This window comes from Bombina bombina, chromosome 6, assembly GCF_027579735.1.
Source record: "Bombina bombina isolate aBomBom1 chromosome 6, aBomBom1.pri, whole genome shotgun sequence".
Taxonomy (NCBI): domain Eukaryota; kingdom Metazoa; phylum Chordata; class Amphibia; order Anura; family Bombinatoridae; genus Bombina; species Bombina bombina.
This window is the reverse complement of record NC_069504.1, coordinates 500,866,888-500,894,477: the sequence shown is the minus strand read 5'-3', so window position 1 is coordinate 500,894,477 and position 27,590 is coordinate 500,866,888. Positions and strand designations below refer to the sequence as shown.

The 27,590-nt window shown below is 40.2% G+C and overlaps 1 protein-coding gene across 1 annotated transcript in view; it reads left to right on the top strand.

The window, feature by feature from the left end:
• LOC128663173 (zinc finger protein 609) overlaps positions 1-27,590 on the top strand; it is a 474,651-nt gene that overhangs the window by 29,073 nt on the left and 417,988 nt on the right. Inside the window, exon 3 of the mRNA XM_053717370.1 lies at positions 20,364-20,736. Coding sequence (XP_053573345.1) covers positions 20,364-20,736 — 373 coding nt within the window. The remainder of the gene's footprint in view (positions 1-20,363; positions 20,737-27,590) is intronic.

Below are 27,590 nucleotides of genomic sequence, written 5' to 3'. Positions count from 1 at the left end.
CCCCGCGACAGAGCATCGGCAACATACTCCTCCATAGCACAATTCTCTGCAACAGACAGAGGGTACACCCGACCCCGAGGAGGAATGGCTCCGGGTTGCAGGTCTATGGCACTATCGTAGGACCGGTGAGGAGGCAACGTACCGGCACGCACCTTGTCAAACACGTCTAGGAACTCTCGGTACTCCTCTGGCAATTGAGATACCGAAGAAGTGCACAAGACTTTAACTGGTTTCCGAAGACAAGAGGAAATACACAGGTTTATTAGTCTCCCACAAGGGATTAGCCCAGGCAAGAGCTGTGTCAGAGAGTAACGAGATGAGAAATCCCACCTTAGCTCTGTCAGAGGGAAACGCCTGAGGTAACATCTCAAAGTAAATGCCCACCTGGTTCAAAAACCCTCTGCACTGAATAGGATCGCCTCCATATCGCTGAGGTAGAGGTGCAGAACCGGACATGCTCCTGGTAGGCATAGGTGCAGCAGCGGAAACAGGAGCAGCCATAACTTGCGGGACACTTTGGTCCAAATGTGCAGTGCGAGTCAGCAGGGTTTACAGGGCTAGTGCAAATTGATCCAAGCGGTGATCCTGTACATCCATCCTGGAAATGATGGCAGGTAAAGGTGGATTATTATCACTATCAGGATTCATGGCCTTTGCGTAATGTCAGGGTGCCAGGAATCAGACAGACGAGAAGTGCAAAAATAATCACACCTTTATTAATAGCAAAAAATAATAAAAAGTCCACAAGTCAAATAACAAGCCAGGAATTAAAACCAGAACTGGTAGTCAGATGAGCCGAGTCAGGAGCCAAAGCGAATAGTCAGACGAGCCGGAATCAGGAACAAGGAAAACAGCAGAGTCGGGAACAAGCCATGGATCAGGAACCAGGAAGGACGTCAGGCAGCCAGGTAATACACAGGAACTCTCACAAACAGGTCTCAGACAACGCAAAGGCAAAGCATACTGAACAGAGGCCCTTTAAATAATAAGTGATGACATCACAATTCTGAGACTGCATCCTGTCTCACATGGATGATGCACAGCAGTTTGGCCATAAAAGGAAGTGCAGGAATTGAGCAGCATCCCCCACAATGCACCATAGTCAGGAAGAGAGGTGAGTAAAATTGCTTCCAGCAGCACATGGCAAACACAACAGGGAAAAAACCCTGACAGGATAATGTTATAAGAGATTAAATCTTCAACCTAGGATGCATAGATATATAGTTGAGATGAATATCACCTTATAATGGTGTTAGGAAGTATCGCAGGTATTGTAGTTTATTATAGGTGTAGAAGGAAAATAAAGGTTCCACTAAGGTATAATGTGATTTACACGTTGGTTACAATGGGAAACACCCAATTTCCACAAAGTGCTTGTGACTGAATCAGGATACTATGTTTATCGTTTGGGCTAATGTTATAGCTAATTGTAACAATTTACTGACATTAGAAGTTCTTCTATATAGATACTTATTAAATATATAATCATAATAGTAATCTATAGTGTGTTAAGTTCTTTATGAATATAGGTTAATATATCTCAGGAAGAATCTGTGTCTTCTGTGTTCTGACTGCAGGGGATTCCTACAAATATATTAGCCTGTTTACGCTTATCAATAACAGATATTTGCTTTGGTTTTAAAAGTGCTTATAATCTCAAATGTGTTGCTGCTACAGGCGATTACTGACAATATATTGACCTGCTTATGCTGTCATTTAGACTTGTACAATACACTTAGAAAACTAATTATAGTATCCAGTATAACATGACTACAGATAATTGCTATAATTATATTAGCCTGTTGGTGCTAACAATACTGAGTGTTTACTCTATTATGTAACCTTTTTGTAACATTGAGTGAATCATTCTACCTTTAAATAAAGTTCAGACTACTAAAGTATACTAGCGATACTGCAGATATTCCCTTATAACAAGTACCCAAATATGATATTAATGCTGCTGTTCTAATAACGCAATGGTTGGTTACACTTAGATTGCTGCCCACTATCTATTTATACAATATATTGTAGGGCTATATATCGCCATCCATAGTGGCGATATATAGCCCTACAATATATTGTCAGTAATCGCATGTAGCAGCAACACATTTGATATTATAAGCACTTTTAAAACCAAAGCAAATATCTGTTATTGATAAGCATAAACAGGCTAATATATTTGTAGGAATCCCCTGCAGTCAGAACACAGAAGACACGGATTCTTCCTGAGATATATTTACCTATATTCATAAAGAACTTAACACACTATAGATTACTATTATGATTATATATTTAATAAGTATCTATACAGAAGAATTTCTAATGTCAGTTAATTGTTACAATTAGCTATAACATTAGCCCAAACGATAAACATTGTATCCTATACAGGATTGAACTATATAATAAGTGGTAACAATTTCTCTCTCATTCAGTCACAAGCACTTTGTGCAAATTGGGTGTTTCCCATTGTAACCAACGTGTAAATTACATTATACCTTAGTGGAACCTTTATTTTCCTTCTACACCTATAATAAACTACAATACCTGTGATACTTCCTAACACCATTATAAGGTGATATTCATCTCAACTATGGATCTATACATCCTAGGTTGAAGATTTAATCTCTTATAACATTATCCGCACCAAAACGTATCCAGTGCGCTGATAATCATAACCAGTCAATCTCCCTGTGTTTTTAATATATGTTTGTTTGTATGTGGATATTTTTACTGAATTTCCTAATAAAGGTTAAATTTTAAGTATTCATTGCACACCACTCCTGAAATGCAAGTCTTATTAGCATTGTTCTAACTGATAGCCACCCCCTTCTTAGGATTGTGAGTGCTATACAGGTGTACAAAACCTTCAATCTAAGGATCGATCTTTTCTTTTTAGAATAAATTCAGTACACAGCACCGATACCCTTTTAATAACTATGAGATTCTGACACAGTTCAGATCATATTTCCAATATTTATTTATATACCTTGCTGAGGGGGCATTTACACTATTTATTCTCATAGTTATTTTCATACACCTCTTTGTACTAAACAGTTGCACTTTATTTCTGCTCTTACACTGTATCTGTGCCCATTTTTACTGCTATGAAATCAAGTAAATCTGTCCCAACAATATCATTTTCAGATTCCTTTGAGGAAGATTCACTAGCCATATCTTATTAAAGGTTATGTATCTCCTTCACAAGACTCTTCCAGTTTGTCCTCCAGCGCAGCTGTGCAATACCTGTGTACCACCTCTGACGCACTCTGGTCAGTCTGTCCCAAATTTATCCTCTAAATGTATGTATCCTAATCTTGTGGTTTTGCAGTTTTAATGGATTTTCTCCAGACTTTGTTATATTTACTCCTGATTGTTACTGTGGTCTTGGCAACTATGCTGCCATCAAGTAAAACACAAATCTCTAGATTCTATAGATTAGAGGATATTGCAGTAGATCAGGCTCCTACTCATCATAGAGGGATGCCAAATATTTGCTGGATTCAACATCTGAATATTCAGACTATCCTCCAGATGGCAAAATATCCTCAGAGGATTCTGAATCTATTTCCAGAGAATGGGATAAGACTGATATCCCTTTTTTACTTGTCTGCAAAGGTCTATCCCAAAAGGTGAAGGTGCAATTTCTATGCCTGCTAGGTGTACTTCCTTTCCATTTGATGATCGTCCTGCCTTCAGAGATTCCAGGAATTGCAACTTAGAGTTTTTCTTTTTAATATGAGGAGAGTCAACGGCTTCATTCATTACTTGTGGGAATACAGAACCTGGCCACCAGAAGGAGGCAAAGACACCCCAGCCAAAGGCTTAACTACCTCCCCTGCTCCCCTCATCCCCCAGTCATTCTTTACCTTTCGTCACAGGAGGATGGCAGAGAAGTATCAGAAGATACAGAGTAGTTCCTTCAGTGATTTACCTTGCCCTGCTAAGCACAAGCGAAAGGTCAAATATTGCTATCCTTCACAGAAGCCATCTACCAACTTGTTGGCATTATCTGATTCAAGATTATCTGCTGATGAGGATGCCTCTGATACTTCAGAGGATGCTCTTTCTGGGTCGGAATCTGCTGCCTCTAAACCTCTGGCTGCGGAGGAACCAGACTTTAGATTTAGGATAGAACACTTACGCTTTCTGTTAAAGGAGGTTTTGGCTACCTTAGCCGAGGAACCTTCTATTCCTAAACGTGATAAGGTTCATGAGGACAGGATGGTGCCACAGACTTTCCCAGTTCCCGTAAAGTTGGTAAATATTACTAAAAATGAATGGGAGAGATTTGTGTCTTCTTTTTTCTCTTCCTTTAAGAAATTGTTCCCGGTTCCGGACTCTCAATTGGAGTTGTGGGGTTCCGTCCCTAAGGTGGATGGCGCTATCTCCACGCTTCCTATGCGCACTACTATCCCGCTTGAGGATAGTTCGTCGTTTAAGGAGCCCATGGATAAGAAGCTAGAAACTATGTTACGAAGGATGTTTCAGCACACCGTGGTTGCTGCGGTGGCTGGGGCCGCTACCTATTGGTACGACTCTTCATCGGAGATGATTGAGGTGGGAGGTCCCCTTGACGAGATCCAGGAAAGAATTAAGGCCTTGAGAGTAGCTAATTCTTTTATCTGTGATGGAAATATGCAGATTATTCGCCTGAATGCTAAGACATCAGGTTTTTCTCTTCTAGCTCGTAGGGCACTCTGGCTGAAGTCTTGGTCTGCGGACATGACTTCAAAGTCTAGATTACTTTCCCCTCCATTTAAGGGGAAGATTCTTTTTGGTCTAGGCCTGGACTCAATCATATCCACAGTCACTGGGGGCAAAGGTGCCTTTCTACCGCAGGATAAGAAGAATAAACCTAAAGGACAGGGTCCTAATTTTCGTCCGTTTCGTTTGGATAAGTCCCAAAAGCCATCAGCCTTCCGCAACGCCTGATCAGTCCAAGGGAACTTGGAAACCGTCTCAGTCTTGGAATAAATCTGAGCAGATCAAGAAGCCAGCCGAAGCAAAATCGTCATGAAGGGGCGGCCCCTGATACGTCACTGGAACGTGTTGGGGCAGACTTTCTCTCTTTGTGGAGGCTTGGCTTGGGTACGTGCAAGACCCTCTGTGGCTTACATCAACCATCGGGGGGGGGGGGGGGACAAGGAGCTCCCTAGCAATAAGGAAAGTATCTCAGATTCTGGAATGTGCCGAGGCCAATAACTGCTCGCTGTCAGGGTGTGGACAACTGGGAAGGGGATATTCTCAGCAGACAATCATTTAATTCGGAGGAATGGTCTCTCCATCCCGAGGTGTTTGCGGAGATTTGGGACAAACTGAAGCTTCAGAGACATGCTCTGCCCTCAGTAGCCCAAAGTATGGCAAATTTTTTTGTTTTTGTTTAATGGTAGCCCCTTCATGGGCCATTGTGTCTACAGACGTCAGTCTTTCGGGTTGGGGTGCGGTTTGAGGGTCTCGGAGAGCACAAGGAATTTGGTCTCCTCCTTTCTTTCCTAAGATATGGAGAGTCCACAAAGTCATTCAATTACTAGTGGGAATATCACTCCTGGCCAGCAGGAGGAGGCAAACAGCACCACAGCAAAGCTGTTTTAAATGTCTCTCCCCTACCCATTATCTCCAGTCATTCTCTTTGCCTCTGTCAATTGAGGAGGTGAAGTTTTGGTGTCTGAAGTATTGAATCCTTTTTTGGGTACCTTTCCCTGCAAGCAAGGATTTGGGTTTAGCTGGGTCCACGTCAATCTCTGCAGTAGAAAAGTGATGGCTTTTAAGCAGTTAGGAAGTTGTGGGGTTGTGCTTACTTTGATTTCTAACATATTGCTGCCCTATGTATAGAAAGTCAGAGTTGGTTACTCTGTTCTTTCTTTTTTCTACAGGCCTTTGTAAGGAATATGTGTCCTTTCACACTTTGTGAGCTGTCTTCCTGCCGGACAGCTAAGATTGCAGGTAAGTGCTTTTTTGTCTTCTAAGTTTGAAGACTGGCACTTTAGTGATTTATTTTACTCTGCAGCAATTTGGGGACATTTTTAATCCTTCATTTATAGGATTTCATGTGGCAGCATGCAGGCACTAAGTATGTGGCATTAAGAGACTAAGGGGTTAATTTTTCCTAGTATGGAAAAGTTTCCTTGTTGGCACTTATATTTTTATTTCACTTAAGAGGCCTTGTGTGGGAAGAGGGAAATTGTGTTTATGGGGCTCTTTGTATATGCTGCACTTTTGAGACTTGTTATTTAGAGTGGTTCTAATTTTTTCAGGCAGTTAGGTGTTTTGTCGGGAACGCACACTTTTACTTAGCTGCGTAGTTCCGGACGGCCGGTCGTGTGACCAATCGCTCTTCCGACACACAATGAAATAGTGTTTTCTCTTCAGTCCGGATTGTTAGTGGAATGGTTTGTGGGCTACCGGCTGTATCTCTCTCTCATTTTGGAGGACGGTAGGATGCCTCAGTATATCTGAGGTGTAGAGGTTCTGAGTGTGTAGTTTATTTTTCTGAGCGTATATCATTCTGATAGTGTTAAGACCATTTTTAAAGTAACAGTTTTCAAGCATTTTGTTTTTTTGGGGGGGGATTTTTAATTTTTTTGTGGCTATGTATATGGAACAAAAAATTGATTCATTTGACAAATGTTTATTATGTCTTGAGGCCCAGATTGAATTACCTATGCAATTCTGTTCTACGTGTTTAGCAAAAATACTAAAGTGTAAAAAATAAACTTTTGCCCTCTGAGTCCTATAATGTCTCTCAGGATGATGCTGTTTAGGCAATACCACAGCTTTCTCCTCATACGTTCCAAGCCTCTATGGCGTCACATGCAATGACCTGCAGTTCCTCTCAACCGCCTGGTGGGGTTTTATTTGCCTGCAGATTTAGCTGCACAGATTTCATCTGCAGCATTATCTGCTTTTCCTGTATTAGGAAAGCGCAAGTGGAAAACTAAACGTTTATCAGATGGTAAGGTGTCTGTTTGAGCTGCTGCTATGCAATTTGATCTCCCTTCCATTAAACATTTATGGCGCACGGTGCCTAAAGTAGAAGGGGCTATTTCTGCTTTGGCTCAGAGAACTACAATCCCTGTAGAGGATAACTGTTATTTTAAGGATCCCATGGATAAGAAGCTGGAGGCTTATTTGAAAAAGATGTATGTTCACCAGGGTCTTCAATGGCAACCTGGAGTTTGTATTTCCACTGTAGCAAGTGCAGCATCTTATTGGTGCGATGCCTTGTCTGAATCTATTTTAGAAGAGACTCCGTTGGAGGAAATCCAAGATAGGATTAATACTCTTAAACTAGCCAATTCCTTTATTTCTGATGCTAACATGCAAGTTATTAGACTGGGGACCAAGATGTCAGGCTTTTCTATCTTAGCCAGCAGGGCTTTGTGGTTAAAATCTTGGTCTGCAGATATTACCTCCAAGTCCAAGCTTCTGGCGCTTCCTTACAAGGGTAAGACCTTGTTTGGACCTGGCCTGGCTGAAATTTATTTCTGATGTTACGGGTGGAAAGGGGTCTTTTCTCCCGCAAGACAAGAAGAACAGACTTAAAGGACGTCAAAGTAATTTTCGTTCCTTTCGTAACTTCGAAGGTCAGAAGTTTTCTTCTTCCACTTCCAAGCAGGAGCAATCCAAGTCATCTTGGAGACCCAGTCATTCTTGGAACAAAGGGAAGCAATCTAACAAACCCAGAGCTGTCTCTAAGTCAGCATGAAGGTTCAGCCCCACGGCCCGGGATCGGATCAATTGGAGGGCATACTTTCCCTGTTTTGTCAGGTGTGGTTACGAGATGTCACAGACCCTTGGGTTGTGGGCAAAGTATCTCAGGGTTACAAGATAGAATTCAAATCCATTCCTCCCAGGGGCAGATTTCACCTCTCAAGATTATCTGCAGATCAGATAAAAAGAGAGGCATACTTGAACTGCGTTTAGGATCTTTTTTCTCTGGGAGTGATTGTTCCAGTTCCAATAAAGGAACAGGGTCTAAGATTCTTTTCAAATCTGTTTGTGGTTCCCAAAAAAGAGGGAGCTTTTTGACCTATTTTAGACCTAAAATGCCTCAACAAGTTTCTCAGGGTACCATCCTTCAAAATGGAAACCATTAGTTTTATTTTTCCCTTGGTCCAAGAGGGTCAGTTCATGACAACCATTGATCTGAAGGATGCCTATCTTCTTGTTCCTATCCACAAGGATCATCACAAATTCCTGAAATTCGCCTTTCTAAACAATCATTTTCAGTTTGTGGCTCTTCAGTTTGGCCTTGCCACAGCTCCCAGAATTTTCTCAAAGGTTCTGGGGACTCTTTTGGCAATGATCAGGTCTCGAGGAATTGCAGTGGCGCCCTACCTGGGTGACATATTGGTTCAGGCGCCGTCTTTTCAATAAGCAAACTCTCATACAGAGATCTTGTTGTCTTTTTTTCTACATTCCCACGGATGGAAAGTGAATCTGGGAAAGAGTTTCCTTGTTCCAGCTACAAGGGTGGTTTTCTTAGGGACTATATTAGATTCCCTATATATGAAAAATATTCTGACGGAGGTCAGAAAATCCAAAATTCTCTCCTCTTGTCTCTCTCTACAGTCTACTGTTTAGCCATCAGTAGCTCAATGTATTAAGGTATATGGTCTGATGGTCGCTTTCATGGACATCATTCCCTTTGCTCAAATCCATTTGAGAGCTCTGCAGTTTTGCATGCTCAGGCAATGGAACAAAGTGTCTCAGAGGATAGATCTAGATCTGTCTTTAAGAGACTCTCTTCCGTGGTGGTTTTCTCAGGAGCATCTGTCTCAGGGCACATGTTTCCGGAGACCTTCCTTGGTGATTGTGACCACGGATGCCAGCCTGCTAGGCTGGGGAGCAGTCCGGGGCTTGTTAAAGGTGCAGGGACTTTGGACTCGAGAGTAGTCTGCTCTCCCCATAAACATCTTGGAGTTGAGAGCAATTTACAATGCTCTGATGTCTTGGCCTTAGTTGTCTTTAGCCCGGTTTATCAGATTACAAACAATATCACCTCAGTGGCTTACATAAACCACCTGGGAGGAACTCAGAGTTCCTTAGCTATAAAGGAGGTGGCTTGGATTATTCAGTTGGTGGATGCTCACAATTGTTGTCTATCTGCCATCCATATTCCTCAAGTGGACAACTGGAAAGCGGATTTCCTGAGCAGACAGACATTTCATCCTGGGGAGTGGGCTCTCCCTCCAGAGGTGTTTTCCAGGTTAACCCTCAAATGGGGGGTACCAGAGTTGGATCTGATGGCGTTTCGGCAGAACGCCAAGATTCCAAGGTACGGTTTAAGGTCATGAGATCAGCAGGCAGCTTTGATAGATGCTCTGGTAGTTCCTTGTGTGTTCCGTCTAGCTCCTCCGTTTCCTCTCCTTCCACGAGTCATTGCTCCTATCAAACAGGAGGGAGAGTTGGTTATTCTAATAGCTCCTGCTTGGCCTCGCATGATCTGGTATGCAGACCTAGTGATGTCATCTCTGCCACCTTGGAGGTTGCCTCGGAGGAAGGACCTTCTAACTCGGGTCCATTCCTCCATCCAAATTTCTTTTCTCTGATGCGGACTGCTTGGAGATTGAACGTTTAGTTCTGTCTAAGCGTGGTTTTTCGGTCGGTCTTTGAGACCATGATCCAAGCTCGCAAGCCTGTTATTCGAAAAACTTACCATATTAGTGTGGTGTGAATCTAAGGGCTACTCTTGGAGTATTGTCAGGATTCCTAGTATTTTGTCTTTTCTCCAGGAAGGTTTGGAGAATGGGTTGTCAGTCAGTTCTATGAAGGGCCAGATTTCTGCTTTATCTATTCTGTTACATAAGCATCTGGCGGTTGTACCAGATATTCAATCCTTTTGTCAGGCCTTAGTCAGAATCAGGAGTCTTAACCTTGTTCTAAAAGTTTTGCAGCAGGCTCAGTTTGAGCCAATGCATTCCATAGATATTAAGTTATGATCTTGGAAGGTTTTGGTTTTTTTTGCTATCTCTTCTGCTTGGATAGTTTCGGAAATGCAACTTGGTCCTCTCTGCACACTTTTCTTTCATGTAATTAGCAAGAGTCCATGAGCTAGTGACGTATGGGATATACATTCCTACCAGGAGGGGCAAAGTTTCCCAAACCTTAAAATGCCTATAAATACACCCCTCACCACACCCACAATTCAGTTTTACAAACTTTGCCTCCTATGGAGGTGGTGAAGTAAGTTTGTGCTAGATTCTACGTTGATATGCGCTCCGTAGCAGGTTGGAGCCCGGTTTTCCTCTCAGCGTGCAGTGAATGTCAGAGGGATGTGAGGAGAGTATTGCCTATTTTGAATGCAGTGATCTCCTTCTACGGGGTCTATTTCATAGGTTCTCTGTTATCGGTCGTAGAGATTAATCTCTTACCTCCCTTTTCAGATCGACAATATACTCTTATTTATATACCATTACCTCTGCTGATTCTCATTTCAGTACTGGTTTGGCTTTCTACAAACATGTAGATGAGTGTCCTGGGGTAAGTAAGTCTTATTTTCTGTGACACTCTAAGCTATGGTTGGGCACTTTGTTTATAAAGTTCTAAATATATGTATTCAAACATTTATTTGCCTTGACTCAGGATGTTCAACATTCCTTATTTTCAGACAGTCCGTTTCATATTTGGGATAATGCACTTGAATCAATTATTTTTCTTACCTTAAAAATTTGACTTTTTTTCCCTGTGGGCTGTTAGGCTCGCGGGGGCTGAAAATGCTTCATTTTATTGCGTCATTCTTGGCGCAGACTTTATTGGCGCAAAAATCTTTTCTGTTTCCGGCGTCATACGTGTCGCCGGAAGTTGCGTCATTTTTGACGTTCTTTTGCGCCAAAGATGTCGGCGTTCCGGATGTGGCGTCATTTTTGGCGCCAAAAAGCATTTAGGCGCCAAATAATGTGGGCGTCTTATTTGGCGCTAAAAAATATGGGCGTCGCTTTTGTCTCCACATTATTTAAGTCTCATTTTTCTTTGCTTCTGGTTGCTAGAAGCTTGTTCATTGGCATTTTTTCCCATTCCTGAAACTGTCATTTAAGGAATTTGATCAATTTTGCTTTATATGTTGTTTTTTCTCTTACATATTGCAAGATGTCTCACGTTGCATCTGAGTCAGAAGATACTTCAGGAAAATCGCTGTCTGGTGCTGGAACTACCAAAGCTAAGTGTATCTGCTGTAAACTTTTGGTAGCTATTCCTCCAGCTGTTGTTTGTATTAATTGTCATGACAAACTTGTTAATGCAGATAATATTTCCTTTAGTAATGTACCATTACCTGTTGCAGTTCCATCAACATCTAATGTTCAGAATGTTCCTGATAACATAAGAGATTTTGTTTCTGAATCCATCAAGAAGGCTATGTCTGTTATTCCTCCTTCTAGTAAACATAAAAAATCTTTTAAAACTTCTCTTTATACAGATGAATTTTTAAATGAACATCATCATTCTGATTCTGATGACTCTTCTGGTTCAGAGGATTCTGTTTCAGAGATTGATGCTGATAAATCTTCATATTTATTTAAAATGGAATTTATTCGTTCTTTACTTAAAGAAGTACTAATTGCTTTAGAAATTGAGGATTCTGGTCCTCTTGATACTAATTCTAAACGTTTAGATAAGGTCTTTAAATCTCCTGTGGTTATTCCAGAAGTTTTTCCTGTTCCTAGTGCTATTTCTGAAGTAATTTCCAGAGAATGGGATAAATTGGGTAATTCGTTTACTCCTTCTAAACGTTTTAAGCAATTATATCCTGTGCCGTCTGACAGATTAGAATTTTGGGACAAAATCCCTAGAGTTGATGGGGCTATTTCTACCCTTGCTAAACGTACTACTATTCCTACGTCAGATGGTACTTCGTTTAAGGATCCTTTAGATAGGAAAATTGAATCCTTTCTAAGAAAAGCTTATCTGTGTTCAGGTAATCTTCTTAGACCTGCTATATCATTGGCTGATGTTGCTGCAGCTTCAACTTTTTGGTTGGAAACTTTAGCGCAACAAGTAACAGATCATGACTCTCATAATATTGTTATTCTTCTTCAACATGCTAATAATTTTATCTGTGATGCCATTTTTTATATTATCAGAGTTGATGTCAGGTTTATGTCTCTAGCTATTTTAGCTAGAAGAGCTTTATGGCTTAAAACTTGGAATGCTGATATGGCTTCTAAATCAACTCTACTTTCCATTTCTTTCCAGGGTAACAAATTATTTGGTTCTCAGTTGGATTCTATTATCTCAACTGTTACTGGTGGGAAAGGAACTTTTTTACCACAGGATAAAAAATCTAAGGGTAAAAACAGGGCTAATAATCGTTTTCGTTCCTTTCGTTTCAACAAAGAACAAAAGCCTGATCCTTCATCCTCAGGAGCAGTTTCAGTTTGGAAACCATCTCCAGTCTGGAATAAATCTAAGCCTTCTAGAAAAGCAAAGCCAGCTTCTAAGTCCACATGAAGGTGTGGCCCTCATTCCAGCTCAGCTGGTAGGGGGCAGGTTACGTTTTTTCAAAGAAATTTGGATCAATTCTGTTCACAATCTTTGGATTCAGAACATTGTTTCAGAAGGGTACAGAATTGGTTTCAAGATGAGACCTCCTGCAAAGAGATTTTTTCTTTCCCGTGTCCCAGTAAATCCAGTGAAAGCTCAAGCATTTCTGAATTGTGTTTCAGATCTAGAGTTGGCTGGAGTAATTATGCCAGTTCCAGTTCTGGAACAGGGGCTGGGGTTTTATTCGAATCTCTTCATTGTACCAAAGAAGGAGAATTCCTTCAGACCAGTTCTGGATCTAAAAATATTGAATCGTTATGTAAGGATACCAACGTTCAAAATGGTAACTGTAAGGACTATCTTGCCTTTTGTTCAGCAAGGGCATTATATGTCCACAATAGATTTACAGGATGCATATCTGCATATTCCGATTCATCCAGATCATTATCAGTTCCTGAGATTCTCTTTTCTGGACAAGCATTACCAGTTTGTGGCTCTGCCGTTTGGCCTAGCTACAGCTCCAAGAATTTTTACAAAGGTTCTCGGTGCCCTTCTGTCTGTAATCAGAGAACAGGGTATTGTGGTATTTCCTTATTTGGACGATATCTTGGTACTTGCTCAGTCTTTACATTTAGCAGAATCTCATACGAATCGACTTGTGTTGTTTCTTCAAGATCATGGTTGGAGGATCAATTCACTAAAAAGTTCATTGATTCCTCAGACAAGGGTAACCTTTCTGGGTTTCCAGATAGATTCAGTGTCCATGACTCTGTCTTTGACAGACAAGAGACGTCTAAAATTGATTTCAGCTTGTCGAAACCTTCAGTCACAATCATTCCCTTCGGTAGCCTTATGCATGGAAATTCTAGGTCTTATGACTGCTGCATCGGACGCGATCCCCTTTGCTCGTTTTCACATGCGACCTCTTCAGCTCTGTATGCTGAATCAATGGTGCAGGGATTACACAAAGATATCTCAATTAATATCTTTAAAACAGATTGTACGACACTCTCTAACGTGGTGGACAGATCACCATCGTTTAATTCAGGGGGCTTCTTTTGTGCTTCCGACCTGGACTGTAATTTCAACAGATGCAAGTCTCACAGGTTGGGGAGCTGTGTGGGGATCTCTGACGGCACAAGGAGTTTGGGAATCTCAGGAGGTGAGATTACCGATCAATATTTTGGAACTCCGTGCAATTTTCAGAGCTCTTCAGTCTTGGCCTCTTCTGAAGAGAGAATCGTTCATTTGTTTTCAGACAGACAATGTCACAACTGTGGCATACATCAATCATCAAGGAGGGACTCACAGTCCTCTGGCTATGAAAGAAGTATCTCGAATTCTGGTTTGGGCGGAATCCAGCTCCTGTCTAATCTCTGCGGTTCATATCCCAGGTATAGACAATTGGGAAGCGGATTATCTCAGTCGCCAAACGTTGCATCCGGGCGAATGGTCTATTCCCTCAGAGGTATTTCTTCAGATTGTTCAAATGTGGGAGCTTCCAGAAATAGATCTGATGGCGTCTCATCTAAACAAGAAACTTCCCAGGTATCTGTCCAGATCCCGGGATCCTCAGGCGGAAGCAGTGGATGCATTATCACTTCCTTGGAAGTATCATCCTGCCTATATCTTTCCGCCTCTAGTTCTTCTTCCAAGAGTAATCTCCAAGATTCTGAAGGAATGCTCGTTTGTTCTGCTGATAGCTCCGGCATGGCCTCACAGGTTTTGGTATGCGGATCTTGTCCGGATGGCCTCTTGCCATCCGTGGACTCTTCCGCTAAGACCAGACCTTCTGTCGCAAGGTCCTTTTTTCCATCAGGATCTCAAATCCTTAAATTTAAAGGTATGGAGATTGAACGCTTGATTCTTGGTCAAAGAGGTTTCTCTGACTCTGTGATTACTACTATGTTACAGGCTCGTAAATCTGTATCCAGAGAGATATATTATAGAGTCTGGAAGACTTATATTTCTTGGTGTCTTTCTCATCATTTTTCTTGGCATTCTTTTAGAATTCCGAGAATTTTACAGTTTCTTCAGGATGGTTTAGATAAAGGTTTATCCGCAAGTTCTTTGAAAGGACAAATCTCTGCTCTTTCTGTTCTTTTTCACAGAAAGATTGCTAATCTTCCTGATATTCATTGCTTTGTACAAGCTTTGGTTCGTATAAAACCTGTCATTAAGTCAATTTCTCCTCCTTGGAGTTTGAATTTGGTTCTGGGGGCTCTTCAAGCTCCTCCGTTTGAACCTATGCATTCATTGGACATTAAATTACTTTCTTGGAAAGTTTTGTTCCTTTTGGCGATCTCTTCTGCCTGAAGAGTCTCTGAATTATCTGCTCTTTCTTGTGAGTCTCCTTTTCTGATTTTTCATCAGGATAAGGCGGTGTTGCGAACTTCTTTTGAATTTTTACCTAAAGTTGTGAATTCCAACAACATTAGTAGAGAAATTGTGGTTCCTTCATTATGTCCTAATCCTAAGAATTCTAAGGAGAAATCGTTGCATTCTTTGGATGTTGTTAGAGCTTTGAAATATTATGTTGAAGATACTAAGTCTTTCCGAAAGACTTCTAGTCTATTTGTTATCTTTTCCGGTTCTAGAAAAGGCCAGAAAGCTTCTGCCATTTCTTTGGCATCTTGGTTGAAATCTTTAATTCATCATGCCTATGTCGAGTCGGGTAAAACTCCGCCTCAAAGGATTACAGCTCATTCTACTAGGTCAGTTTCTACTTCCTGGGCGTTTAGGAATGAAGCTTCGGTTGATCAGATTTGCAAAGCAGCAACTTGGTCCTCTTTGCATACTTTTACTAAATTCTACCATTTTGATGTATTTTCTTCTTCTGAAGCAGTTTTTGGTAGAAAAGTACTTCAGGCAGCGGTTTCAGTTTGAATCCTCTGTTTATGTTTTTCATTAAACTTTATTTTGGGTGTGGATTATTTTCAGCAGGAATTGGCTGTCTTTATTTTATCCCTCCCTCTCTAGTGACTCTTGCGTGGAAAGATCCACATCTTGGGTAGTCATTATCCCATACGTCACTAGCTCATGGACTCTTGCTAATTACATGAAAGAAAACATAATTTATGTAAGAACTTACCTGATAAATTCATTTCTTTCATATTAGCAAGAGTCCATGAGGCCCGCCCTTTTTTGTGGTGGTTATGATTTTTTTGTATAAAGCACAATTATTCCAATTCCTTATTTTATATGCTTTCGCACTTTTTTCTTATCACCCCACTTCTTGGCTATTCGTTAAACTGAATTGTGGGTGTGGTGAGGGGTGTATTTATAGGCATTTTAAGGTTTGGGAAACTTTGCCCCTCCTGGTAGGAATGTATATCCCATACGTCACTAGCTCATGGACTCTTGCTAATATGAAAGAAATGAATTTATCAGGTAAGTTCTTACATAAATTATGTTTTTCCAAATATTATAAATTTGATACTTTTGCCTCGGCTGAGACCTCTTTTGGGAGAAAGGTTCTTCAAGCTGTGGTGCCTTCTGCTTAGGTCTGCCTGTCTTGTTCTCCCTCCTTATTCCTCATGCTTGGGTATTTGTTCCCACTAGTAATTGAATGACGTTGTGGACTCTCCATATCTTAGGAAAGAAAACAAAATTTATGCTTACCTGATAAGTTTCTTTCTTTCCGGATATGGAGAGTCCATTACCCCACCCTTAATTAGGACAGTTATTTTTTACTAAGCCTCAGGCACCTCTACACCTTTGCGTATTCCGTTTTCCATTTCCCTTTGTTCGAATGACTGGGAATTATGGGTAGGGGAGTGATACATAACAGCTTTGCTGTGGTGCTCTTTGCCTCTTCCTGCTGGCCAGGAGTGATATTCCCACTAGTAATTGAATGACGTTGTGAACTCTCCATATCTGGAAAGAAAGAAATTTATCATGTAAGCATACATTTAGTTTTTTCTGATTCTTTGATTAATAATCTTCTGCAGACTGTGAAACCTATACAATTTATCACTAGGTCTTGAAAATGTATTTTTCTTAGTGCAAGAATTAAGGGTTTACTTGGCAGATTCTCATAATCCTTCAGTTTCTTCAGGTTTGGTTGGATAAGGGTTTGTCAGCTAGCTTTAAAGGGCCAGTTTTCTGTTCTTTCTGTTTTATTCAACAAGGAGGTTGCCAGGTTTCCCAATGTTCAAACCTTTGTACATGCCTTGGTCAGGATTAGACCGGTTGTAAATTCCATTTCTCCACCTTATAATTTATATTTGGTCCTTTCTTTTTTGCAGGCTCATTATTTTGAGGCAATGCATGATATTAATACTCTATACTTGTCTTGGAAAGTTTTATTTCTCTTAGCGATTTCTTCAGCTAGGAGAGTTTGAGTTGTGAAACCTCTTTTCTAATTTTCCACAAGGAAAAGGTTGTTTCTTTATGACAACATTAATCTAGAAATTGTGGTTCCATTTTTGTGTCCTAATTCTGCGTATTCTAAGGAGAGACTCCTTTGCAATCTTCATAGTAGATGAGGTTAAAAAAAGACAGAAGTCCATTGAGTTCAACCTATACAAATCTTATTATACTTTCAATAAAAGCTCCAGTTGGGCTTAAATTAGTTCCATTAAAAAAGGTGACCCATTTAACACAAGCAATCATATCCATGAATTTTGTTTCTAGCCAGAAATGTATCTAAACATTTTTTAATGTATCTAAGGTATTGGTTAGAGCCCTAAAATACTATTTCAGGCGAATAATGATGTCAGACAAAGTCCAAGTTTGTTTATCCTTTTTTTAAGTCCTCTTAAATAACAAAGGCTACTGCTGTTGCATTAGCTTCTTGGTTAAAACAGGTGATTCACAGAGCTTACTTGGTGGTGTGGAAATCTCCCCCTAAACATATTACAGCCCATTTATCTAGATCAGTTTCTACTTCTTGGGCCTTTAAAAATGAGTCTTCCGCGGAACAGATTTGCAAAGCTTTAGCTTGGTCCTCTTTGTATACTTTGTATGAGTTTTTTTACTTTTTCAGGGGCAGCATTTGGCAGAAAAGCCCTTCATGCAGTGGTGTAGGAACTGCCCTTTTTTTGTTTTGCCCCACCCGTTCTCTCGTGGACTCCACAGCTTGGGTATTAGATCCCATAAATCAAGGCTTGTGGACTCTCATCACATGACTGAAAGAAAACATAATTTATGCTTACCTGATAAATTACTTTCTTTCATGGTGTTGAGAGTCCAATAGACCCCACTAAGTTCATTTGCTCTTTTTTAATGGCAGTATTTATTTGCTTCTCTTCTTACCCTGCTTTGCCTTTCCTACCTTTCTTTCTACTTTTTACCCTGCTTGGCTATACGATAAATTGAGCTACAGGAAGGTGGGAGGGTTTAAAAGCTCTTGTTTGTTTGGGGTTCTTTTCCTTCTCCTAGTGGTGGGAATTGAATCCCACAAGTCTTATTTACTCTCACCACCATGAAAGAAAGGAATTTGACAGGTAGCATAAATTATGTTTTTTGGGGGGAAAAGTTTAGGTAGTCTACAGACAACTCTATTGTATTGTGTGCTATGTGTACAACCATATGCTTTTGCAACATATTGCCCTTCCATGAAAGTAATTATTAGTTAAAGGAATAATCTAGTCAAAATTAAACTTTCATTATTCAGATAGAGCATGCAATTTTAAGCAACTTTCTAATTTACTCCTATTATCAATTTTTCTTTGTTCTTTTAGGAGCCAGACCTATTTTTAGTTCAGAACCTGGGTAGCGCTTGCTGATTGGTGGCTACATTTAGACACCAATCAGCAAGCACTACCTAGGTGCTGATCCAAAAATGGGCCGCTGCTAAGCTTACATTCTTTTTCAAATAAAGATACCAAGAGAACAAAAAATTGATAATAGGAGTAAATTAGAAAATAGCTTAAATTTGAATGCTCTGAATCATGAATGTTTAATTTTGACAAGACTTTTCCTTTAAAGATCCGTTATTAAAATGGTAAACACCATCATATTTATTCAGATATGGATTACTTACTGAAATGTTAAAATAATAATGTTAAATATCTGAAGGTTTCCTTTTGAAGGGACATCTATATTTGCTCCATAAAAGTTCACTAGAGGAAAAATACACACATTGGCTTCTGCTGAATTCCCAACTAATCTTGGAATTCACAAATTCTGCTTGAAAGGGACATAAAACACAAATCTATTCTTTAGGATTAATTTAGGATTCAGATAGAGCAGTGTTTTTCAACCAGTGTGCCGTGGCACACTAGTGTGCCGTGAGAGATCCTCAGGTGTGCCACGGCAGACTGACAACAGTGTGACATATTGTTTAAACTTTGCTTGTTTTTTACTCCCAGTGCAGGGGTAGTTTGTAGGAGGCATGGCATAACAGCACAATACATACAGTATGTGTGTGTTTGTGTGTATGTGTATATATATATGCTGTATTAGGCTACAATGTGTGATTTTATTAAAATTTTGGGATGGTGGTGTGCCACGGGATTTTTTAACGTAAAAAAGTGTGCCACGGCGAAAAAAAGGTTAAAAATCACTGAGATAGAGCATGCTTTGTTCTCTGGGTATGCTTTGTTTAAAAATGCACATACAGTATGTAGGCTCAGGAGCAGCAGTACACTACTGGGAGCTATCTGCATATTTGTGACTGCACATATAAGCCTCTTGTGATTGGCTCACCTGATGTTCAGCTAGCTCCCAGCAGTGCATTGCTGAGCCTTCAACAAAGGATGCCAAGAGAATAAACAAATTTGATAAAAGAAGTAAATTGTATGCTCTGAATCATGAAAGAAAAACGTTTAGGTTTATGTAATGCAAACTATTTGTATAGATATGTATTCCATGACATATTCCAAACAATATAATTGTTTAATGAAAGGTATTGAAATAAGTTAAAAGTGTATAAAATAAGGGAAGAGCGGAAAAATGTAGCCACCAATCAATAAGCGCTATCCAGGGTGCAGAACAAAAATGGGACAGCTCCTATGCTTACATTCCTGCTTTTCCAAATAAAGATACCGAGAGAGAAGAAAAATTATAATAGGAGTACATTAGAAAGTTGCTTAAAATTACATGCTCTAGCTGAATCGTGAAAGAAAAAAATTGGGTTTAGTGTCCCTTTAAGTATAAACCACTGCTTAGTGATTTTTTATTACAACAATGAAACAAATTGACTTATATCCCTTTATCTTTTAGTTACACCTAAAATGAAATGTTTAATTCCTCAACTATTAATTCTGAGACTGTAGTTCCATCGCTGTTAAAATCTTTGAAATAATTGAAGTTTAATGTATTTTCTATTTGGAAGCTACAAAGGGCTTCCATTTTTCTTATGTCACAACAATTGACAAAACACCATTTCGATAAATACAGCCCATATGACTTTTGAACTTAGGAAGACGCTATGGGGGTTAGGTGCAGTGAATCTTCTGTAAACAATTGGTCTTCAGTGCATACGTTTGCTAAATTATCATCTTAATTTACTTTCCCCTTCACGCACACCACCATCCTTATCTGTTCATAGCTGCATGCCAAAAGTATTAGAGAATATTTTATTACCTATAAATCGGCATCTTTTTCCATTTGTTTAGGTCCTATGACTCATTTATTTCCAAAAGTAATATTTTGGTACAATCTTCTATATCTCCAAAAAGGTCATGTGTTGGTTACACATAAAATTAAGGTGGAAGGTGAGGGTGTTTATACATTTTTCATAATCCATTTTAAACACTAACTTTTTGCCTTCAAAATGTTTAGTCATCTTTCGTTTTCCTATTGAAGTTAATCGATTTAAGATTACCGTTTAAAAGTTTCTGATTTTTTATTTGAAGTAGAATATTGTATGTTAAGTAAATAAAAACATAAAACAGTTGCAATTACTTAACAGTTGTGTAATTGTATGTCATGCACAGCAGGAGGCAGAGTCCCGCATGTGGTCTTATGTATACCCCAAGTATTCCGATGCCTTGAAAGTAGATGATGAGCGGTGGAAAGATGAACGAGAACGTAAAGCCAAGGAAGAAAGGAGCAGGAGCAAGGAGGGACTCATTAAGGAAGAGAACAAAGATGGGGCAAGTGTGGAAACTAAGGGACTACAGCCCACTGAAGACCCACGAGTGCTTTCTAAGGACCCCCGCACCAGTACCCATGTGCCAGTCTCATCTCCTCTTACTCAGCACCAGTCTTACATCCCCTACATGCATGGTTACACCTATAGCCAAGCCTATGATCCCAACCACCCAAGCTATAGAGGCATGCCAGCTGTTATGATGCAAAACTACCCAGGTATTTCAACCCTGTATGATACATTCATATTTATTAATATACATGAGCCCACACATATATTTTAAAGATAAAACCACACGTTCCAGTAGTAATTTAGCAGAAAAATTTAAAGGAACTGTAAAGTCAAAATTTAATCTTCAAATGGATTAGATAGAACATGCTGTTTTAAAGGGACAGTCTACACTAAAATTGTTATTGTTTAAAAAGATAGATAATGCCTTTATTACCCATTCCCCAGCTTTGCACAACCAACATTGTTATATTAATATACTTCATAACTTTTAAACCTATACCTTTCTGTTTGTTTCTAAGTTTCTTATCACATGCTTTTTTATGTGCTTTTCATAACAGGAGACTGCTAGTTCATGTGGGCCATATAGATAACATTGTGTTCACGCCCGAGGAGTTATTTAAGAGTTAGCAAAACACAATACTAAATGCAAGTCAATAGATAATAAATAAAAAGTCATGTGATCAGGGGGCTGTCAGAAGATGCTTAGATACAAGGTAATCACAGAAGTAAAAAGTATATTAATATAACTGTATTGGTTATGCAAAACTGGGGATGGGTAATAAAGGGATTATCTTTTAAAACAATACAAATTCTATTGTAGACTGTCCCTTTAAACAACTTACCAATTTACTTTCATCAAATGTACTTAGTTCACTTGGTATCACTTGTTAAATAGTAATCCTACGTGAGCTCAGGAGCTCTGCCATTTGAAAGAAGTATTTGCAACAGTGTTTTTAGCAATGTTATACAGTTGCAAACTTTGCTCCCATAGATTGTTAAAGGCACGTGCATGCTTCTAAAATCATATCAAGCTACTTAGGTTTACTCTTCAACAAAGTATACCAAGAAAACAAAACACATTTTATAATAGAAGCATTTTGGAGAGTTTAAATCCGCTTGCTCTATCTGAATTATGAATGTTTCATTTTTTACCTTAACCACATTAAAAACGTTTACCATTTTGGTCTGCTTATCTTAATTTCTTTCCTAAGACATGGAGAGTCCACAACATCATTCCAATTACTAGTGGGATATTCAATCATGGCCAGCAGGAGGTGGCAAATAGCACCACAGCAAAGCTTACTTCTAACCCCCAGTCATTTTTTTTGCATCTGTCAATGGAGGAGGTGAAGTTTGGTGTCTGAAGATATGTATTCCTTTTTTGGGTACTTTTCCCTGCAAGCAAGGATTTGGGTTTAGCTGTGTCCACGTCAATCTCTTGAGTAAGAGTAGTGGTGGCTTTTAAGCAGTTAGGCAGTGGTGAGGTGGTCCTTACTTTGTTTTCCTTTTTTTTTTTTTTTTTTTTTTTTATATATCTTTATTAGTTCCAGCGACAAAAATAAATACATGTCAAGTTGCATTTCATTATGCCACGCAGGGCATTCGTAAATATACACAGGTACATATATAAAGAATAACAATAATAAATAATACCAAAAAAAAATAGCGAGACAAGTATATACCAATACCTGGCATTCAAAGTCTAACAAGATATATCGCTGGAAATGTTATAAATATTAAACAACTAATAAACGAACCAAAAGAAAGAAGAAAAAAAAAAAATCTGTACACTTTCTCTCCCCTCTTTCTCACCCCCTCCCCCCTGCCACCTCCTTCTCTTTCCTAACCCACCTCTTCTCTTTCTCTCCTTATTGTTACTTAATTGCTATTTCATAGTGTTATCTCCCGAGGACCAGATACCCATGTTGGAGGAAATAATTCCAATATAACCAATTCTAAGAAAGCTATAGTATTTAAAAAGGGTTGTAAAATACGTCTTTGAATCTGTAGTGGGTAAGAGGTAATCAGCGGGGACCAATACAGAAGGAAAGCTCTGACCCTAGATTCAGCTGAAAATTTAGTGTGAAAGGATTCAAATAGAATTTGAGACTGAATTTCTTTAAGAAACCCTGTGACTCTGGGGGCTGTATGATTTTTCCAGCCCTTGGCAATTAACTGTCTCGCAGTTATAATAATTGTATTAAATATCTTTATCACTCGTTTAGGGCGTAAATCGACATTAGTTAAGAAAACTATCTCGTCAGCAGTAAACGGAGCCATATCTTTATAGATTTTACTATACCAGTATCTTATCTTTTGCCAATATTGTTGGATCTTAGGACAGGACCAAAATATATGAAGAATATCCGCCCTATCCAGAGAACACCTTGGGCAAGCATAATTCTGGGAAGGATAAAATCTAGCCATTTTATCTGGCGAAAGATAATAATTGTTGACTAATTTCAGATGCACTTCTTTCCATGATATAGAAACTTGTAATTTTTCTAACTCTAGGAAGCTTCGCTCAATCCTATTCTCCTCCAGTTCAGGCAAGTATTTCTTCCAATAGTTATATAGTTTATCTACCCATAATTCACCCTGTCTAGCCAAAAGAATATCGTAAATCAATGATATTGAAGACTGACCCAGAGAAAATTGGCGGATAATTCTGAAGATAACAACTGATTAGCATCAAATAACTGGTGAACATAGATCAGTCCTGCTTCAGCCCATAATCTAAACACTCTCTGATTAATACCCAGAGTAAATTCCGGATTGCCTACTATTGGGAAAAATTCCGAAAAAAATGACGAAATTTTTAATATTCGACAAATTTTATGCCAAGCTATAATGACATTTTTAAAAGAAATTAGTTTACTAAGATTTAAAGGTAACTTTCTCTTGTTAAGTGTATCCAGTCCACAGATCATCCATTACTTGTGGGATATTCTCCTTCCCAACAGGAAGTTGCAAGAGGATCACCCACAGCAGAGCTGCTATATAGCTCCTCCCCTCACTGTCATATCCAGTCATTCTCTTGCAACTCTCAACAAAGATGGAGGTCGTAAGAGGAGAGTGGTGTATTATAGTTAGTTTTTTTCTTCAATCAAAAGTTTGTTATTTTTAAATGGTACCGGAGTGTACTATTTTGACTCAGGCAGCATTAGAAGAAGAATCTGCCTGCGTTTTCTATGATCTTAGCAGAAGTAACTAAGATCCACTGCCGTGCTCACATATTCTGAGGAGTGAGGTAACTTCAGAGGGGGAATGGCGTGCAGGTTATCCTGCAATAAGGTATGTGCAGTTACCATATTTCTAGGGATGGAATTTGCTAGAAAAATGCTGCTGATACTGGATTAATGTAAGTTAAGCCTAAATACAGTGAGTTAATAGCGACTGGTATCAGGCTTATTACCAGAGATACAGACTCTTATAAAAGTGCAATATAAAACGTTTGCTGGCATGTTTAATCGTTTTTATATATGCTTGGTGATAAAACTTATTGGGACCTAGTTTTTTTCCACATGGCTGGCTTGATTTTTGCCTAGAAACAGTTTCCTGAGGCTTTCCACTGTTGTAATATGAGTGGGAGGGGCCTATTTTAGCGCTTTTCTGCGCAGCTAAAATTACAGACAGAGACATTCAGCTTCCCTCTGCATGATACAGGACATCTCTGAAGGGCTCAAAAGGCTTCAAAAGTCGTGTTTGAGGAGGGTAACAACCACAGTAGACCTGTGGCAGTTGTGACTAATTTTAAAAACGTTTTTTTCATTTATTATTCCGTTTTTGGTATTAAGGGGTTAATCATCCATTTGCAAGTGGGTGCAATGCTCTGCTAACTTGTTACATACACTGTAAAAATTTTGTTAGTGTAACTGCCTTTTTTCACTGTTATTTCAAAATTTGTTTTTCTTAAAGGCACAGTAACGTTTTTTTATATTGCTTGTTAACTTGTTTTAAAGTGTTTTCCAAGCTTGCTAGTCTCATTGCTAGTCTGTACAAACATGTCTGACACAGAGGAAACTACTTGTTCATTATGTTTAAAAGCCATGGTGGAGCCCCATAGGAGAATGTGTACTAAATGTATTGATTTCACCTTAAATAGTAAAGATCAGTCTTTATCTATAAAAGAATTGTCACCAGAGGGTTCTGTCGAGGGGGAAGTTATGCCGACTAACTCTCCCCACGTGTCGGACCCTTTGCCTCCCGCTCAAGGGACTCACGCTATTATGGCGCCAAGTACATCAGGGACGTCCATAGCGATTACTTTGCAGGACATGGCTGCGATCATGGATAATACCCTGTCAGCAGTATTAGCCAGATTGCCTGAATTAAGGGGCAAGCGCGATAGCTCTGGGGTTAGACGAGATACAGGGCGAGTAGATGCTGTAAGGGCCATGTCTGATACTGCGTCACAATATGCAGAACCTGAGGATGGAGAGCTTCAGTCTGTGGGTGACGCCTCTGACTCGGGGAAACCTGATTCAGAGATTTCTAATTTTAAATTTAAGCTTGAGAACCTCCGTGTATTGCTTGGGGAGGTGTTAGCTGCTTTGAATGACTGTGACACAATTGCAGTGCCAGAGAAATTGTGTAGACTGGATAAATACTATGCAGTGCCGGTGTGTACTGATGTTTTTCCAATACCTAAAAGGTTTACAGAAATTATTAGTAAGGAGTGGGATAGACCCGGCGTGCCGTTTCCCCCCCCCCCCCCTCCTATATTTAGAAAAATGTTTCCCATAGACGCCACTACTCGGGACCTATGGCAGATGGTCCCTAAGGTGGAGGGAGCAGTTTCTATTTTAGCAAAGCGTACCACTATCCCGGTTGAGGACAGTTGTGCTTTTTCAGATCCAATGGATAAAAAATTAGAGGGTTACCTTAAGAAAATGTTTATTCAACAAGGTTTTATTTTACAGCCCCTTGCATGCATTGCGCCTGTCACTGCTGCGGCGGCATTCTGGTTTGAGGCCCTGGAAGAGGCCATCCATACAGCTCCATTGACTGAAATCATTGACAAGCTTAGAACACTTAAGCTAGCTAACTCATTTGTTTCTGATGCCATTGTTCATTTGACTAAACTAACGGCTAAGAATTCCGGATTCGCCATCCAGGCGCGTAGGGCGCTATGGCTTAAATCCTGGTCAGCTGACGTGACTTCAAAGTCTAAATTACTCAAGATTCATTTCAAGGGGCAGACCTTATTCAGACCTGGTTTGAAAGAAATTATTGCTGACATTACTGGAGGTAAGGGTCATACCCTTCCTCAGGACAGGGCCAAATCAAGGGCCAAACAGTCTAATTTTCGTGCCTTTCGAAATTTCAAGGCAGGTGCAGCATCAACTTCCTCTGCTTCAAAACAAGAGGGAAATTTTGCTCAATCCAAGCAGGCCTGGAAATCTAACCAGTCCTGGAACAAGGGCAAGCAGGCCAGAAAGCCTGCTGCTGCCTCCAAGACAGCATGAAGGAGCGGCCCCCTATCCGGCAACGGATCTAGTAGGGGGCAGACTTTCTCTCTTCGCCCAGGCATGGGCAAGAGATGTTCAGGATCCCTGGGCGTTGGAGATCATATCTCAGGGATATCTTCTGGACTTCAAAGCTTCCCCTCCACAAGTGAGATTTCACCTTTCAAGATTATCTGCAAACCAGATAAAGAAAGAGGCATTCCTACGCTGTGTGCAAGACCTCCTAGTAAAGGGAGTGATCCATCCAGTTCCGCGGACGGAACAGGGACAGGGTTTTTATTCAAATCTGTGGTTCCCAAAAAAGAGGTTCCATCATTCAAGATGGAAACTATTCGAACCATATTACCCATGATCCAAGAGGGTCAGTACATGACCACATTGTACTTAAAGGATGCCTACCTTCACATTCCGATTCACAAGGATCATCATCGGTTCCTGAGATTTGCCTTTCTAGACAGGCATTACCAATTTGTAGCTCTTCCCTTCGGGTTGGCTACAGCCCCAAGAATTTTTACAAAGGTTCTGGGCTCACTTCTGGCGGTTTTAAGACCGCAAGGCATAGCGGTGGCTCCTTATCTAGACGACATCCTGATACAGGCGTCAAGCTTTCAAATTGCCAAGTCTCATACAGAGATAGTTCTGGCATTTCTGAGGTCACATGGGTGGAAAGTGAACGAAGAAAAGAGTTCTCTATCTCCTCTCACAAGGGTTCCCTTCCTAGGGACTCTTATAGATTCTGTAGAAATGAAAATTTACCTGACGGAGTCCAGGTTATCAAAGCTTCTAAATGCTTGCCGTGTTCTTCACTCCACTCCACGCCCTGCGGTGGCTCAGTGCATGGAGGTAATCGGCTTAATGGTAGCGGCAATGGACATAGTGCCATTTGCGCGCCTGCATCTCAGACCGCTGCAATTATGCATGCTTAGTCAGTGGAATGGGGATTACACAGATTTGTCCCCTCTACTAAATCTGGATCAGGAAACCAGAGATTCTCTTCTCTGGTGGTTATCTCGGGTCCACCTGTCCAAGGGTATAACCTTTCGCAGACTAGATTGGACGATTGTAACAACAAATGCCAGCCTTCTAGGTTGGGGTGCAGTCTGGAACTCCCTGAAGGCTCAGGGATTTTGGACTCAGGAGGAGAAACTCCTCCCAATAAATATTCTGGAGTTAAGAGCAATATTCAGTGCTCTTCTAGCTTGGCCTCAGTTAGCAACCCTGATGTTCATCAGATTTCAGTCGGACAACATCACGACTGTGGCTTACATCAATCATCAAGGGGGAACCAGGAGTTCCCTAGCGATGTTAGAAGTCTCCAAGATAATTCGCTGGGCAGAGTCTCACTCGTGCCACCTATCAGCAATCCACATCCCAGGTGTGGAGAACTGGGAGGCGGATTTTCTAAGTCGTCAGACTTTTCATCCGGGGGAGTGGGAACTCCATCCGGAGGTGTTTGCTCAATTGGTTTATCGTTGGGGCAAACCAGAACTGGATCTCATGGCGTCTCGCCAGAACGCCAAGCTTCCTTGTTACGGATCCAGGTCCAGGGACCCAGAAGCGACGCTGATAGATGCTCTAGCAGCTCCTTGGTT